A 17,667-nucleotide genomic window follows, 5' to 3' on the forward strand; every position below is an offset into this window, starting at 1 on the left:
CAGTGTCCAGGGTTTGGCCTCACCAGGCAGGAAAAAGATTTTGGCTTGAGTCCCAGCCTTGTCACTCACCAGCTTTGCCATCTTAGACTAGTTACCTTTTCTGAGACTCGGTTTATTCCCCACTAACATGGGGAGGAAGGGCTAAAGGAGAAACCAATATTTATTTAATCCTCATCGATTACTGCTGGGAAACAGAGAAACCACTCAGACCTAAAGCCAGTCTGGGCTCAGCCTGGGATATTATCACTGCTAATAATGATCCCTTCTGGCTTTTGAGTTCCTACCGTGTACAGGGCATTGTCAAGGTCACTAGTAGTACCCCATTTTACAAATGAAAAAATGTGGCTCAGAGAAATGAAAGGACTTGTCCAAGGTCACATAGATTTCAATTCAAGCCCAGGTCTTTCTGCTCCTTGACTCTGTGTTTTAGCCACGTCTCCGGGCTGTTGGAAGAAGGGAGAGAGATGATATCTGTGAATGTGGGGTGTGGGCTCATTTTCCTTTAAGGAGACCTCAGGGAGGGCTCCCTGGAGGAGGTAGGAATGGAATTAGCACTGCAGGTCTTGATTCAACTTTAGGGGATGCTGCCTCTGCATCCCAGGCCCCAAAGATGCCATGGGGAGCCAGTTCATGGTCCATCTTCTTGCCCCCTAGTGACAACCAAAATAGACAACGTGGCTGGGATCGATTACTCTCTAGTTGCACCTCCCAAAGCCACAGCTGATAACCTGGATGTGCTGTTGAAGGTAAGACTTACACCAAGAATCATACACCCTCACACCTTTGCCTCAGACCACCTCCCCCCCCCAGACTCCCCATCATCCTTGGAGACAGATCTCATGACTCCACCCCTTTCCTATCCATCCTCACTGCTCTCCCCAGTCCACTCTCCTCATCTTCTCCCGGTTCCAGTCCCACTGGCCTTCCGGCGATTCCTGAAATATGCTGTGACTGCTCCCTCCCCAGGGCCTTTACACTTGCTGCCCCTTCTAAACAGGAGGCTCTGGCCCAGATATCCACAGAAACTCTCCCTTTCCTCCTTCAAGTCTTTGCTCAAATATCTTCTCCCTAAAGAGGCCCTCCCAGACCACTGTTGCTAAAATAGCGCCCTCCTCTTCCCCTATATCCTGCTTTATTTTTCTCAGCAGCACTTAGTACACACGGTCGCAAGCTTGTCTCCCTCAATGTGATGAAAGAAAAGGGGCTGTGATTGCTTTGTTCTTTTTTTTTATTTAGTTTTGGCTGTTTTGGGTCTTTGTCGCTGCACACGGGCTTTCTCTAGCTGCGGCGAGCGGGGGCTATTCTTCATTGCGGTGCGCAGGCTTCTCATCGCGGTGGCTTCTCTCGTTGCAGAGCACGGGCTCTAGGCACGTGGGCTTCAGTAGTTGTGGCATGCGGGCTCAGTAGTTGTGGCTCATGGGCTCTAGAGCGCAGGCTCAGTAGTTGTGGCACATGGGCTTAATTGCTCCGTGGCATGTGGGATCTTCCCGGGCCAAGGCTCGAACCTGTGTCTCCTGCATTGGCAGGCGGATTCTTAACCACTGTGCCACCAGGGAAGCCCGCTTTATTCTTTACTGTATGTGTAGCACCTAAAACTATGCTTGGCATATAATAGGTGCTCAGTAAATATGTATTGGATGGATGGATGGATGGATGGATGGATAGATGGAGTTAGTTTCATTTCATGCCACTTTCCCCCTCATTCCCCAGCCTCCAACCAAACTCACTGGCCTTGCACTTCCTCAACATATCCAGCTAGTTCCCACCTCAGGGCCTTCGTCCTGTCCATTCCCTCTGCCTGGACTCCCCTCTTTCCCATGCCCTCCTCTACCCCACTGGCTTCTTCTTATCCTCCAGTGGATGTGGGCTGGGTTGTCGCTCCCCGAGCAGCCTTCTCGGACCTCCTCAGCTGGAATAAGTCCCACTCCCTGAATCCCCTCCGGATGTACCTCAGTCCCTCCACAATCGGTGATTGGCTTGTTTGTTTACTATTTACTTGTTTGTTCTAAAACACATTTGATGTCAAAAAGAAAATGTAGAAAACACAAAGGAGCAGAGAAATAAATAGGAGGGAAGGAAGGGAGGAAGGAAGGGAAGAAGGAAAGAGAGATTACCCTAATATTACAACTCAGAGATATGCCCTGTTGACACACAAGTTACAGTCTCCCAACCCTCCAATCCTTGTCTCTGCTGAGACACAAGAAATCACACACACACACACACACACACACACACACACACACACACACACAGACATGCGTAACAGAGGCAGAAACAAATACACATAAAAACCACATATATAGACGTAGAAGTACATACACGCACATGCATGTATACGTCATATTTTACATTCTGTTTTACAACTTTGAAAACCAGAACAGTATAATGTGAACATCTATCAATGAAATGTCCTCCCGTAGCCCTTTTACTGGCTCTTGGGTCTCTCAGTGGACAGCTTGTGGTAAGGTACGTGGACAGTGCCCCCTCCTGGGGTGTCTGTGCTCTCTCCATTTCTCCCACAAGTTTAACCAGAGCTGCCTCGAATATCCTTATAGCTGGATCTCTGCCCATCTTTGACTATTTCCTAGAAGTGAAATTGCTGGACCAAGTAGTATAGTTTTTTAAAAAATCTAAGTGATACGATGGAATAAAAGATTAAAACAATTCCTATTTATCCCTAGCAAATGAGAATGTCCTGTTTATTGCCCCCTATCCCCACTTGGGGCTCCTGCCCAGAGGTAATGGCTGTCAGCCGTGGAGGGTATTAGCCCTCCGGTCCCCTGGTCCTAAGCATTCACATACATGTATGTGAAAGCACATCTAGTTTTGCTGAGAATCTGTTTGCACGTAGGAATACACACTGTTCTTCACTTGCTTTTCTCACCTAATGATATACATTAGAGCCGGTTCCTCTTTGGTACATAAGTCCACCTGTTTTTTTAATTTTTGTCTTTTATGTTTTCTTTTTTTGTCTTTTTTTTACACCTGATATTTTTAAGAGTTGCATATGGTATTTATTCTATAATATGAGTGTCACAGTCATTAATTGTAAATAATGAAATGATCCCAAAGTACAGAGACTATTGCACCTTCTCACGTACCCACAACCCAGATTTCAGACATGTTACATATTTTGTCATACTCACCTCTGATTTTTTTGAAATGAAACATTGTAGAAATAAATAGCTGAGGCCCCCTTGGGGACCCTCTACCCTCCAGGGAATCACACGGATGATGTCCCTGTGTGTCCTTCTTGCCTGTGTGTGTCAATAATGTGTATATAGTATGTTTTATAGGCCTTTAAATTTTACATAAATGGCATTCTAACATATGTATCCATCTACAATTTGCTTTTTTATAACTCAACATTCTTGTTTCTTTAGCTAAATAAGTGATCTGTTTTTGCAACGTGTTGCCAAATTGCTCTTCAGAAACATAAACATATAATCCCCAGCAGCATGTGAATGCTTTCACCAAAAACTGGGTAGTATGAGCTTAAAATACACACACACTTAAAACAGTTTACCTCTCTCTTGAAAATTTTGCTAATTTGATAGATGAAAACAAACAAACAGAACCTCCTTGTTCTCTTAGGAGAATTTCTGCGCTTCTTTGCGAGGTTGAGGCAGAGCCAACGGCGTGGTTGGGCGTGTGCTTGCCGGACTCTGGCTGCCCAGGTTCAGTTCCTGACTCTGCCACTCACCCTTCTGAGTGACCCTGGGCAAGTCACTTCACCTCCCTGAGTGTCCTCTCCTGTAAAATGAGTATAATCTCACCTACCTCACTGTGTTGGTGGGAAAAGCACTTAGAACGTAGCCCCAGGAGGAGATGCTATTGTTAGTTTCTGGCCATGGCTTTCTCCTCTGTGAATACGTGATTGGTATCCTTAGCTCATTTTTTCTTGGAATGGAGACATCGAATTGTAATTCCTGAAGGATGACCAGGCTCACTCTGCCGCCTCCACCCCCAGGGGGAGTTTTTCAGGCTGGCCCACCGCGGGCCCCCTCCCTTTGCCCCGCCGGCGCTGACCCTTCCCAACGACCACAACCGCATGGTGTACCTGGGCATCTCCGAATATCTTTTCAACACGGCTGGGCTCGTGTATCAAGAGGCTGGAGTCCTGAATTTCACCCTCAGCGATGACACGGTAAGGCCAGGTGGGCTCAGAGTGCAGTAGACGGTCTGGATCTGAGTCTTGGTTCACAGTTGGGGAGATCAAGGTCTGGACTCTAGAGTCAACCAGACCTGAGTTCAAATCCCGGCTCCCCTCTTTTCCAGCTGGGTGACCTTAGGTGGTTATTCAGCCTCTCAGAAGCTCGGTTTCCTCTGTTTCCTCCAAAGGGTGTAATGAGGGTTAAATGAGATATGAATGCTTGTGCAGCCCCAGCACGGGTTTATCAGCATGGAGGAAGTCCTCTGAGTACTAACAGGAACAGCCAACGTTGACTGAGTACGTACCATGTGTTGGTCTGTAATCCAGCCTTATCATCACATCACCGTTATCGTCATCATCCTCATTGTATATCTGTAGCTGAGTCCTGCTCTGGGCCTCAGTTTACCCATCTGTAAAATGAGGAAACGACCGTCTTCTCCAGAGTCTAGGGGCAACCTGATCCCACCCTGGTCACCACCCGCACAGGGTTCCTCCTACGCTGCTCCCTGAAGAGATGCCACATCCTCCCTCTCTGTAGAGGCACCAAAGGGATGCTGACCCCCACATGTCCCCCGTGGAAATAAAGAACAGCCACCCGAATGAGAACTCTTCAGGGCAAGGGAGTCAACCTCTATCATTTGCGTTTGGCAGAGAATCGAAGGCAGACAGGGGGCAGGAAAACTTTGTAGTGAAAAAAAGGGAGGGCTTCAGGTAGGCTCTTAGGGAGATTGTCGGTGCGGGGAAGCTGGAGGTGGCCTAACGTGCGCATGGGCCGGGCAGCCTATGGGATTGGTTTGAACAGCATATTTGACTTTATCAATGCAAAAAATAGGGAAGCTGGCAGTCACTGATCATGCCCTGACCCTTCTGGGTCGGCACTCTATTGTCATATGTGGACTGGCCATGGTCTGTTTGTATATTCAGCCTCTCACCCCTCACATGGAATTTGCCACCCAATCTATAACATAATCTTCCAAGATCCTTTTCTCTTCTTCTCTCACTACAGTTACCAAAGGAATCCAAGTTCCTCCTGACAACAAAATCCTTTGGAACCCTCCTACCCCAGGTGAGAAAGGATCTGCTCCCCTTTAGTCAGCTCGGTGAGGAGGCCTGGGGGGGCTGAGTAGGACAGGGCTCTGCTGAGCGGCCTGCCGAGAGCGCCCCTCTCCAGATCCAGAGGCAACCCAGCCCGAGAGTATGGAAAGAGCTTCGTGCAGCCCATCCCCGGTACAGAGAAAGGCTCCAAGCACCCACGTGATCAGGTGTGAGGGTAGATGCTGAGGGCTCATCCATTCAACAAATATTCATTGAGTGCCCACCACCTTTCTGGGGCCCTGTGCTGGGCATCTAGCAAAACAGACCATATCCCTGCCCTCCTGGAGCTCCAGTCCAGTGGAGAGAGAAAATTATTGTTAGAAACCCAAAACAATAAAAAAGAAAATGCAGACTGTGATAAGTGAAGCCAACACTAATTGGCTGAAGTTGATGAGGTCACTTCAGACAAGGCAGCGGGGGAAGGCCTTTCAGTCTGCTTGGGCGGCCATAAGGAAATGCCACAGACCAGCTGGCTTAAACAACAGAAATTTATTTCTCACAGTTTTGGAGGCCAAGAAGTCCAAGATCAAGGTACCAGCAGATTCAGTTTTTGGTGAGGGCTCTCTTCCTGGCTTGTAGATGGCTGCCTTCTTGCTGTGTCCTCAGATGGCCTTTCCTCTGAGCACATGGAGAAAGAGCAAGAAAGCTCTGGTGTCTCTTCTTATTAGGACAGTAATCCTGTTGGACCAGGCCCCAGTCTGATGACCTCATTTAATCTTAATTACTTCCTTAGGGCCCCACCTGCAAATACAGCCACACTGTGGGTTAGGGCTTCAGTATATGAATTTGCGGGGGATGGTTGGGGGGCAGGGAGACACAAACTTTCAGTCCATAATGGCTTCTTCGGTGGTGGCACTTCCAGAAATTTTTATACAGGAGGTACTGGTGTAGAGGAGGTGTGACTGGTAGGGGGCCAGGGGAATTGTCTTGAGGCTTCATTTGCATAACAATAGCATTCTTTTTACTCAGACTGTGAATTTACCTGGGGGAGGATTGGATGCTACCTGAGATGGGGGTGTTGCCAAAGCTCTCCTCTGTTCCCCCTTGAAGTCACCACTGCTCTCTAGACTTGAAGGAAGGAAAAGAGCGAAGCTAGGGAAGAATACAGGACAAGCATTCAGGGAGAGGGAACAGAGAGTGCAAAGGGTTTTAGATGGGAAGAGAGCAGGTCATATTTGAGGAAGAGAAGTCCCTTGTGGCTGGAGTTAAAGGGCGAGAGGTAGAAGCATGGGGCGTGATGTTGGCAGGGTACCAAGTGCTGAATTATGCAGTCTTTACTATTTATTCCAAAAGCAATGGGAAGACATTGGTGGTGTTTATGCAGGACCAGGACAAGATTGGATTTAGAAACATTTTAATAAAATTGCCCCTTTTGTTGGTTGTCCCTGCTGGGGGCTGCAGGTGGCTAAGATGTTCCCTGACATGAAGATGCAACTCCTCATCTGGGCCTCCTCCCCACCGAACATTGCCGTGTGCCCCACCGGCCTTCACCTCACCTTTGCCCTGGATACCCAGGCCGTTGCTGTCCTCCCAGACTCCTCTTTGGCCCCCCTCTTCCTGCTTGAGATGGTAAGCTGCTCCCGGGTGAGAACAGATGGGGAACCCTGGACAGGGCCAAGAGCATGGCCCTCAGAGTCAGAGGGACCAGTGTGAATCCTGCCCAGACTCAAACCTGGACTGTGTGTTTCCAGGGCCTGAGACTGGAGCCACTGTCCTACTGCTTCTGACTCCTACCGGCATTCATTCATTCCGTTGTTCGTTCCGTCGTTGGCTTGAAATATGCGTACTACTTCCAATTCATTCACTTGTATCTTTGGTCATTCAATTATGTATTTGTGGATTTGTTCATTCATTTATTCATTCAATTATTCATTTGACTGCTATCTTGAAATATACTATATCTTTGCTGGTTCATACATACATTCATCTATTCCATTATTCATTTACTTATACCTTTGTTCAATTGATCATTCATTTGTATACTTGTTCATTCATTCCTTTATCATTTATTCACCCATGCATATCTTTATTCTGTCCTCTGTGAGTTTAATCCTTCACTTATTCAAGTATTTACTCCATGATTGACTTGTGCATTCATTCATTTGATCGCTCTGTCACACCGCAAACATTTGGTGCTACCCACTCTGGCAGTTGAAGGCGAGGGCCAGATTCTCCCCACCAGGAGGTACTCAGGTCTGCCCAGTCTCAGGCTGAGGCCCATTTTCCCCACTTTGCAGATTCAGTGGGTTCTGAGGGGGTTGCCCAAGGCCACACAGACAGTGGGCAGGAAAGCTGAGGTTGGGAATCTTGGTTTCCTGACTCAGTAAACATTCGTTGTGTGAATGAATGAATGAATGTCTGTGGGAATAGGGCTGGCCTGGACTCCAGCCCCACAGCGTGTCTCCCACAGTCCACGGGAGTGGGCTGGGAACGCTGAAATGGTCTCAGAATCAGGGGGAGAAAATGGTAATTGGTTGACAGGCCAGGACTCATCAACAAGCACAAGGTTTGCAAAAGGAAGAGTCCTCTCCTCCGTGGGTCCCGCAGGTGGGATCCTCTGCCGAGCCTTTGTGAAGCTTACCTTCCGGTCTTGGAGGCTTCGCGGAGTCCGCAGCCCCTGGGTCAGGGGCCTTCACTTCCTGGATTGTTTCTTTGCAGTACGTGAACGTTTCTGTGGATATTGGTACCAGGTCAGACAGGCTTGTTGGAGAGCTCAAGTTGGACAAGTAAGTGGGCCTGTGGGCACGCGAGGAGGGGACTGCCCATCTGTTCTTGGTGCCCGTGGGCTAGCAATGACCTTACAACGTGCCAAGCTTTCCTATTCATCCATGACATTTAAGCCTCAAACAGCGCGTGGTGGGCACCATATCCGCATTTTGCAGACTGTGAAACTGATGCTCAGAGATGAAGTGACCTGAGACCACACAGTATAGGGTGACCAACCATCTCGGTTTGTCTGCAGTGTCCCAGTTTTAGCACTGAAAGCCCTGCAGCCCAGGTCACCCCCCACCCCATCCTAGGCCCACTCACGGCTGGGCAGTGCCAGCTGATGACTCTGCTCCAGCCCCCAGCCACTCCACGTCCCTGGCCTTCCTTGGCACTTGGAAAACACTTCAACTTCTTCACACCCTTCCTTGGGACTTCGTCAGCCAACTCCTGCTGGGAGACTCTGGAATCCGTGCCTGGGTTGGAATCCCAGCAGAGGAGGTTGTGGTTAGGGATGTGGGTTCTGAGGTTGAGCCTGTTGCCTTGGAAGCGCAGCTCACCTTCGGCAAGCACTGAACTCTCCAAACTTCAGTCAGTTTCCCTGGCTGGTAAAATAAGCCCAATAATTGTTCTTTGCCGACAGCATCATTTTGAGGGTGAAATGAGGCATTAATATGTGTTGCAGTGCTTAGAGTACTTCGAGGGATACAATAAGCAGGAGGAAAAGAGAAAGACAGAGGGGCACACAGAAAAAGAAAAAAAAATCAGAAATGAGGGAGGGTCAGAAAGAGACAGAGAGACAGAGAGAGACAAGGGAAGGGAGGGAGAGACGCAGAGAAAGAGAGAGTGAGAGCAAGACAGACAGACAGATGGAGAGACACATTAACAGGAGAGACAGAGAGACACAAAAGGTGGAAAGAGGAGAGAGAGACAAGCAGATACACAGAGGTCAAGAGTGAGGGAGACGCACAGAGTCGATGCGGTGACCCCCGCATTCCAACCTGGCGTCTACATCTTCATTGCTTTCACACTGTTTAAATTGAGTCGACCCACATTCCTCCCCAGTTCTGCCTTCTCTCTGGCACAGAGCTGTCCTTCTTAAACTTGAGTTTGGCTCCTGAGGTTTACGTGCTGCTTATTTCCCCTGGCATCATTTTGACAAGTGTTACTGCTTTAGAAACATGTGGATTTAATTTTCCTGGAAACACCCATGGGCCGCTCAAGTAGAGGAGCCGGGGAAAATAGAGCTGGGTGATGGCTGAACACAGACTTTCTAAAATATGCAGGGATGGGGGTGGTGGGAGTCCACAGGCAAGAGTTTTCAAACTTTGTAGGGTACTGGAGACAACAAAAGCTTTGACATCAGGGAGACCTGTTTGAAATTCTACTTGGCTGAATGTTAGCTGTGTGACCTTGGGCAGATTGCTTGACTTCTCTGAGCGTCAAGGACCTCATCTGTAAAATGGGAGTGTGATGGCCCTTGGCTCTTGGGTATTACAGGAATTCAATCGGATAAAGCAACCAACATAGCAAATGATAGGGCTTCAATAAATAGCCATTTATTTACCTATTTCCTAGATCATTGTTAAGATGCCATAAAGTCTGCAAATATGGGATTGTTTATTGGCTCAAATAATTGAAAAGTCCAAGGGTTTCAGGCAAGGGTGGATCCAAGTGCTCAAATGATATCCTTACAACTCTGACTCTCTTGATCTCTTGGCTTTACTATCCCTTATGCTGGCTTCATTTCCCAGCAGGCTGTCACCAAGTGATGGCAAAAATTGTTACCAGCATCTCCCTAATTTTGCTGGAGAAAAGAGAATACCTCACTTCCAGTATTTCCAGCAGAAGTCCTAGGACCAACTCTCATTGGACCAGCATGGGCTAGAGGTCAATCCTTAAAGCAATCACCGTGGCAGGGGAGATAGACTCTGCCCTTTGGCCAGCCCACCCCAGAACCCAGCATTAATAATGTAGGGAATGGGTGACTGTCCAAAAGGAAAAATCAGGGGGCTGTCACCATAGAAAGGGGGAATGGATACAGGATGGGAAAACCAGACAGCATCTACCAGAGTGGGCCCCTTCTCCCCAGCAACTGAACTCTAATATGAGTCAGGCTAATGGTGGTCTCCACTTCCCCCTCCCCTTCTCACAGGCTGCTCCTGGAACTGAAGCACTCGGACATTGGCCCCTTCCCGGTGAGTCTGAGGCCATTGGTGGCTCCTTCCTTCCTCTGATCTTGAGATAACTGTCCTGAGAGCACCTGGGCTCATAGCATCATTTCAACAGACCACTGGTTCATTTGCATATAATTTGCCTGTGAAGTAATGATGCAGGGAGCTTTGTGGGCACAGAGACCCGAGCTGGAATTGCTGCTCCAAGCTTACTAATTGTGGGCCTTGGGCAAGTCCCTTCCCCTCTGTGAACTTCATATCTTCCCCACAAATCAGGGATAATCCTTTCCACCTGAGTTAGTGTGGTGAGTTTTAAATGGGATTAAATGTGCACAGTCAGGCACAGAAAATCTGCTCAACAGATGTTTGTTGAATAAACGAGTTAATTACTTTATTGAGTACCTACTATGTGGCAGGCACTGTTCCCCAGGTGTGGGAATGTGCTGATGAATTAGATAAGAAGTGACTTCTTCTAGAGCCTACATTGTAGTAGAGAAACAGACAATAAGAAATGAAGAAGATCATTTCAGTCAAGATCAATGCTAGGAAAAACTAAGTGGAGGTGGGGTAGAAAGTGATGGGGGAGGTTAAGGGTTAGACCGTGTGATCAGGTAAAGCTTCTCTGGGGAGGTGATATTTGGGCTGAAGGAGCCTGCAAGGTGAAGATCTGTTGCAGCCAGAGGGAATAGCAGGAGAAAAGGCTCTGTGAAACAAGCTTGGCATGTTTGGGGAATGCAGAGAAGCAGTGTGGCTGGAAAAAGCAAGTAGGGGCTGTAGAGAGGCAGGCAGGGGCTGGCTCGCCTGAGCTTTCTGGACTAGAACAGGTTGTGTTCAAATGGCAGCGAGAAGCTGGTGAACGTTTCATGCATGGAGTGACATGATCTGATGTATACTTTATAAAAGATGCCTCTGGCTGGGATGGGGGGAATGGATTACGGGGGACGAGAGTCAGACCATGTGGATCGTTGGGGAGGCAGGTGCATTTGCCCATGTGAGAGATGATGGAGGCTGGGTCTAGGCCAGGAAGAAGGAGAAAGATGGTGGATTGGAGACACACTTTGGAAGTAGAATTAGAACTTGGTGAGAGATTTGATGTGTGTGGTGGGGGGGGAAAGGCAATGAAGAATGACTCCTAGATGTTTGGCTTGAGCAGCTGGGCGAATGAATGGCAGAGTCACTTAGAGATTGAGTAGGACAGGTGGGAGGGAGATGACAGGTGTCTTGCCAGCCCAAGTAGATGATTCCACTACCCGGAATCACAGACTGTCATCAAATAGACTCACCCCTGCTGCTCCCCCATCACCACCCTCTGGCACTGGTGGGGAGTTGCCCGTGTAGATAGCAGGTCAAGTGTACTTCAACAGCTGACCTGAATGAGCATCGCTCTTGTGGCTTCCATTAGAAACCACAGTGCGCTAATTCTGTCCACAGCACTCTACTGCACATGGCCCGAATCTTCCAGAGAGCCTCTTGCTAAACCTCTGGAGAACATTTCCTTAGATCTCTGAAATGCCCCCCAAGATTTCTGCTGAGTGGGTGCCTTATAAGCCACCCAGCCCTGAAATCAGTCCCAACATCCCCTCCAAATCCAATGGAAATCCAGCCAGCCATTTCCATCTCATAAGAGTACAACAGACAGAAGGACCCAAAGCAACCTCATTGTATTTTCATGGATTTACTGGTGCCAAGGCTCTCATGGTGGCAACTGGACTCAGTCGGTAACTAACTTCTGCTTCCGCAGAAAATAAAAATTTAAAGTTCCCAGATTCATGAGAAGAAAGGCACCACATTTGATGAGCCCAGGGAACTACAGTCTGGGGAAGGAAACTCAATTGTTCTAGAAACAAAAATGTACATATTTACAAGGTGTAAATGTCACCACTACAGGCAATCATCTTGAGGGTGTTACATTATTTTTGAATTTTTTAAATTATAGCAAAAGCAAAACATATACATTATAGAAGAGTCAGAACCTACAGATTTGCAAAACAAACAAACAAAAAATAAAAACCATTCCTGTTTTCACCACTTAATTAATAATTTGGAGTACATCCTTCCTGACTTTTTTCTATGCATATTTAATAACAGAATGGAATTACATGGTTTCTGTAGCCTACTTTTTCTTTATTTTTACATTTTTATTGGAGAATAGTTGATTTACAATGCTGTATTAGTTTCTGCTGTACAGCAAAGTGAATCAGTTATACATTAGCCTGCTTTTTCTTACTCAAAAATATATCACGAAAAATTTGTGCTGATAATTATATTTCTACAATATCATTTTTAATAGGTGCATAGTATCTCTTAGTATCAAAGTGCCACCATGTTCCCCAGATGATTCCCCAATTGTTGGACATGTAGGTTGCTGTTAATTTATTGTTTTGGTTCTATCTATCGCACTACTTCATTTCCTTAGGATAAATGCCTTAGAGGCATGTTTGCTGGCCCACCACGCACACACATTTTTAAGGCTTTGGATGAACATTGCCGACTAGCCCTCCAAAAGTTTGAACTAGTTTGCTCTCTAGCCCACAGTGTCTGAGCGGGTGCATTTTCTTATGCAAAGTTTTTCACATTTAAATACTCTGTGACGACCTTCCTTACCTCAGCCTTGCCCCCTACAGTCTAGAATGTGATTTGTATCTGGAACCTTTAAAGCAAAAGGGGTCACTTTGGTGACCTTGTTCGAACTGCAGAGTTTTCGCGTCACCTCTGTGTCCATCTCTCAGCGGTTTTCCCAGCTGTGAGGTTGCCCTGGGTGGGAGGGAGGGTGATGGAGGACAGCTGATGCTACAGTGCCCTGATGTGTGTCCCATCGTCCTTGTGACCCCCAGGTTGAATTGCTGCAGACTATCATGAACTACGTTGTGCCCACTGTCATGATTCCCAAGATTAACAGTAAGGAGTTTTGGAGAAAGGATTGATTTTCAGTCCTGGGGAAGAGGCGGGGTGGGGGTGGGGTTCGGTCCTGAAACCACCCAATACCCAGCCCCAGCTGTGGTAGCTGGAGGTGGTGCCCTCAAATGAGCCTCAAATGGCATCTGACCCAGAAAAGGGATGGGAAAAACGGTTGAGTTCCTCCTATGTGCCCATCCAGCCTTTGAGACAGCCCCTAGAGACAGGGGATAGCAAAGGCACCAGTTTTCATAGGAGGAAATGGGAGATCAGAGAAGTTAAGTGATTGTTCCAGGTCACAGAGAAGGTGAGAGATGGAACTGGGATTTGATCCCAGCCCTGAAGCCAGAGCTCTAGGTCTTTTTCCACCTCTGAGAGAGAAGGATCAAGGAAGAAGGGCGAACCTGGGATAACGCTTCCACTCAGCTCACTCACTGGTGAAACCCCTGACCTTTGCAGAGCCAGGGGCACGGGCACAAATAGCGGCCCCCATGCTGTGTAACTAGAACACTTAGAAATTGTAAATGAAGACAACAAATTATTATGTATAGTCTCTGGCTTCTCCTCCTACCTTGACAAATGCAGCTTCATAATGACCTGAGGGACCAGGTTGGAGTTTAGAATGCTCCAGAGTTTCACAGCAGAATGTGGCGGGATGGGGGAGCTGGACCACACCCCGTTTCCAGTTTCATCCTAAACATGGAGGGGCTTCACGTGCATATCCATCACATGTCCCCGGGGGGCCCTCCACAGCCCAGCAAGCAGCCGCTCCGGCTGTCACTCGGGCTGGGTGTGCACCAGCAGTGCCGGCACCCTCAGGAGGGTGGTCTTGGGGCTGAGGGGGCGGGAATTCACCAGTCCTGGGTGCTCAGAGCGCGGTGGAGGAGAGAGTGGGAGATTCCAGGCAGCCTCTTCACAGGTTTCTTCCCAGAGCCGGGCCAGGGGAGCTGCCGGCCAGCCGGGCTGTCTGTCTCAGATCCTTGCTGCTCCCTCTACCTCCCTCTTCCCTACAGAGGAAGTACCTTAACCTTAACCTCTACCTTAACCTCCAATGCAGAGAAGCTGCAGAAAGGCTTCCCTCTCCCGCTGCCCGCCTCCATCCAGCTCTTCAACCTGGTGCTTCAGCCTCACCAGGTGAGTCCCCAAGCTCTCCTTCGCCAAATCTCCCATCACAATAGCCACCTTCCTCCATGTCAGCTCTGGATCAAGCGCTTTCTACCCTTTCAATAATCCCAGGGGGTGGGCGCTGTTACTAAACAGAGAACAGAGGCTAAGACTCAGAAAAGCCACACGGCCATTACATGAAGTCCAAAGTCAAAGCCAGGTCCCTGCTTTTAACCATGGGCTGCACCACTCCCACCCTCCCCTTGGTAAAAATGGAACTCACGTGGTGGCCCCAAAGCCTCTTTTATAAGGCGGATGCACTTAAATACTTGACAAGTAGGTGTCACGTGCCTTCCTTTGCATCCAGCATCCTTCTAGGCCCTGGGGTATAAAGGCCTCATCTTCCCTTTCCCTCACCCTGACCCCCCCGACAGCCTCTGACACTATTTTCCCCATCCATGGAATGCTTTCTTCTCTTAGCTTTGAAGATTCCCTCTCCTGGTTTTCCAGCCACCTCTCACTGGGCTGTTTGGTCTCCTTTGCTGGTTCCTCCTTCCCCTACCAGTGGGAGTTCTCCAGGGTTCCTGCCCCAGCCTCCGCCCTTCCCCCGCTATTGCTTTCTCTGGTCACTTTCATCAACTCAGGCTCAACAGCCACCTTTGTGCCGCCCAGTGACCCGGCCGTGCTTCCAGTCTCTTCTACGTGCCCAAAGTGTACATATGCTGGTTTCCTCAGTGCCTCCATCCTTAAACCCACTGTGTCCCAACAAAGCTGATAACTCTGCAAGGAAACCATCACCCACTCTTACATTCCTTACCGCTGTCCATGGCTTCCTGATGACCTGGTGGCCCTCCTGGGAAACCTCCGCCCAGCTTCCTCCCTCTCCCTCACCCCCCACATCCATCCCATCAATCCCTGATTCTTTAAACTTAATGGGAAAACTACCAGGGCTAAGAGACAGTAGAGAAATAGCTGAGCGAGCAGAGGAAACACATTCCCCATGTTCCCTACATTTTACCAAGTTCATCCTTAAAATTAAAAAATGACCCCATAGGCACAATTTAATTCCTTCATTTCTGAAAATTCTGAGTGAAGAGCAGGAAGGAGCAAAAGAGAAGTGGTTTTGCAACTGTGATTGCAAGGAGGGCTCCCTGGAGCTGCCAAGAGGCAGGGATGACAAGTGAAGGCCTTCCCAGCAGCCCAGGGGTCTCAACGTCTGAGAAGAAAACAGTTGGCAGAGAAGCTGCTGACAGATTCACGGGCCTTGGCAGCCACTGATGTGCAGACCCCAGGGGTGGGATGCCAGGTGCCCCCCGCCCCACTCACTCCTGCCTTTCTGTCAGCAGACAGGCACCACTCTCTCCTTCCCGACAGACAGGCTCCCAGAGTTTCCTTCTAAAAACCCAGCATCCCCATATTCACAGATGAGGGGTACACTTCTGGCTGATGACAGCCTTCTCATCTCTCCCCCAGGATTTCCTCCTGTTCGGTGCAGATGTCCGCTACAGCTGAAGTCCCCATGGGTGCTGGGGGCTGTCAATCACATCGGGAGGTGAGGGGCTGTCAGCACCCTAACCCCGACAGGCCCCATGGGGCACGGGCTGCCTCCCTCCAGGCTTCCCTCTCTAGCTCTTGACTCGGAGACTCTTGCAAACGTCTCTGAACTCAGGTTCAGAAATGATCTAAACATGGGAACCTTGTTTCTTGGGAAAGTGTGTGGTGTGTATTTTAGGGATTATGAATTTCTTTCAAGGGCTAAGGCTGCATGGACATTTCCTCCAGGGATTGCATTTCAATTGTAATCACAATATTTCTCTTTGTGCTTCACACAACATTAAAAAAGAAAAATAACAAAAACCCTGTTTTTTCTGTGGAATTCTGTGTGATGGTATGGTTTCTTCTTGTTTTATGTCCATTCATTCGTTCATTGGCTGTACGCAGTGTGGCCAAGATACAATCACCTCTTTTTAGTTCTCTAATTCATTTCTTGAGCCCCCCACATGCTTTCCTTAGCAGAAACTCCCACTGTCCCTTTTTGAGGGCATCCCTCATTCAACAATCCCCAAGAATAATTGGGGTTTACTTAGTCCAAAGGGAGTGGGTCTTGCTTCCTAATGTCAGGCAGAGGTCTGTAGAGTGGCTCTGTCCATTGGGCTGTTGTTCCTGCTACTGCCACATGGTGTCGCTGTTGAACAGTGATTCCGCACCGCCCATTGTCTTCCTGTGCAGTCATCTACCGCGGCTGTTGCTCCTGTCACTACCACGCGGGGTCGCTGTCGGGCGCTTATCCTGCACAGCCCGTTTTCTCTGCCCCACACTTGGGCTCCACCTTGATGGCTCTCTTAGTCCATGCTTTCCTGCCCAGCCATTGGGCCCAAAGCAGAACACTGAGTCAGGGGACAGAGACCTTTGGAGTTTTTAGTCAGTCACATTCTCAGCTGCAGTTAACACTTCCCCATGACTCTCCAGGCTGGTATGGAAGCCCGATCACCAGCGCAGACTGTTGTTGGACTCTTGGTGAGTTTCCCTGGGGACTTTGGGCCATTTCCTATCATGGAACATCAGGTGTGGCTATCTCAGGCCATTAGCTGGAGCCTAATAGCACTGTACTTGAAACTGGTGGAACATTCCTGGAAAGCCTCCTTAGATGTTGACATTTGGTCTGAGACCAGAAAAATGAAGAAGAGTTTGAAGCAGGCAGTGGTGTATGGATGACATGACCAGATTTCGTTTTAAATATGTTTTTTTGTGTGTGACTTCTGAAAGCATTAGAGGGGCAAGAGTGGAAGAGGGTGGGCACAAATTAGGAGTCTGTTGTCCTTCAGAATTCATCCAGGCTGGTGCTAGTAAAAATGGAGAGAAACACTGCAGTGAGGAAAAGCAGATAAAAGACATTTTTTAATTTTAAAAGAAAAATGTACATGCTTCTGCTAACATCATTGATTCTCTGTTAAATGGAGGTAGAGACTCTGGGGCAACACAGGGGAAGGGAGGGACGTTGATCAAGCACAGCACCCTAATGATTTCATTTAATCCTCACAGAACTTTCCATCCCCCAGGGTGAGATTTGTTCAGTCCTTGTAGATTGAGTCACTCCCTGGATTACACATCTGGTAAGTGGCTGAGCTGGGATTCCTGACTTTTATGTCATCAGAGCCCATGCTCTTTCCACTCCTCCCAGATGTCCAAATCTTGCCTGTTTGGGGCTTGGCATATTGAAGGCAGGACTACTGGTTTCAGTTGCCTAGGCGGTGCACTGTAAAAAGGCACCAGGCTGGGGCTTCCCTGGTGGCGCAGTGGTTGAGAGTCCGCCTGCCAATGCAGGGGACACGGGTTCGTGCCCCGGTCCGGGAAGATCCCACATGCCACGGAGCGGCTGGGCCCGTGAGCCATGGCCGCTGAGCCTGCACGTCCGGGGCCTGTGCTCTGCAACGGGAGAGGCCACGACAGTGAGAGGCCCGCGTACCGCAAAAAAAAAAAAAAAGGCACCAGGCTGAGGGAACAAAACCCTTTCTCTAATTTGTCCTCCAAGAGGGTGCA

The 17,667-nt window shown here is 48.6% G+C and overlaps 1 protein-coding gene across 1 annotated transcript in view; it reads left to right on the forward strand.

Moving 5' to 3' along the window:
- The window catches only part of BPI (bactericidal permeability increasing protein), a 29,986-nt gene extending 13,578 nt beyond the window's left edge, over positions 1 to 16,408 (forward strand). Inside the window, exons 7-15 of the mRNA XM_022592428.2 lie at positions 655 to 746; positions 3,971 to 4,147; positions 5,160 to 5,219; positions 6,650 to 6,817; positions 7,907 to 7,974; positions 10,110 to 10,152; positions 12,963 to 13,026; positions 14,081 to 14,157; positions 15,601 to 16,408. Of these exons, the coding sequence (XP_022448136.1) occupies positions 655 to 746; positions 3,971 to 4,147; positions 5,160 to 5,219; positions 6,650 to 6,817; positions 7,907 to 7,974; positions 10,110 to 10,152; positions 12,963 to 13,026; positions 14,081 to 14,157; positions 15,601 to 15,639 (788 nt within the window). The 3' untranslated portion in view covers positions 15,640 to 16,408. The remainder of the gene's footprint in view (positions 1 to 654; positions 747 to 3,970; positions 4,148 to 5,159; positions 5,220 to 6,649; positions 6,818 to 7,906; positions 7,975 to 10,109; positions 10,153 to 12,962; positions 13,027 to 14,080; positions 14,158 to 15,600) is intronic.
- The last annotated feature ends 1,259 nt before the right edge of the window (positions 16,409 to 17,667 follow it).

This window comes from Delphinapterus leucas, chromosome 15, assembly GCF_059928025.1.
Source record: "Delphinapterus leucas isolate spDelLeu-1000000601 "Yukka" chromosome 15, BTC_Dleu_Yukka2, whole genome shotgun sequence".
In the NCBI taxonomy this organism is placed as follows: Eukaryota; Metazoa; Chordata; class Mammalia; order Artiodactyla; family Monodontidae; genus Delphinapterus; species Delphinapterus leucas.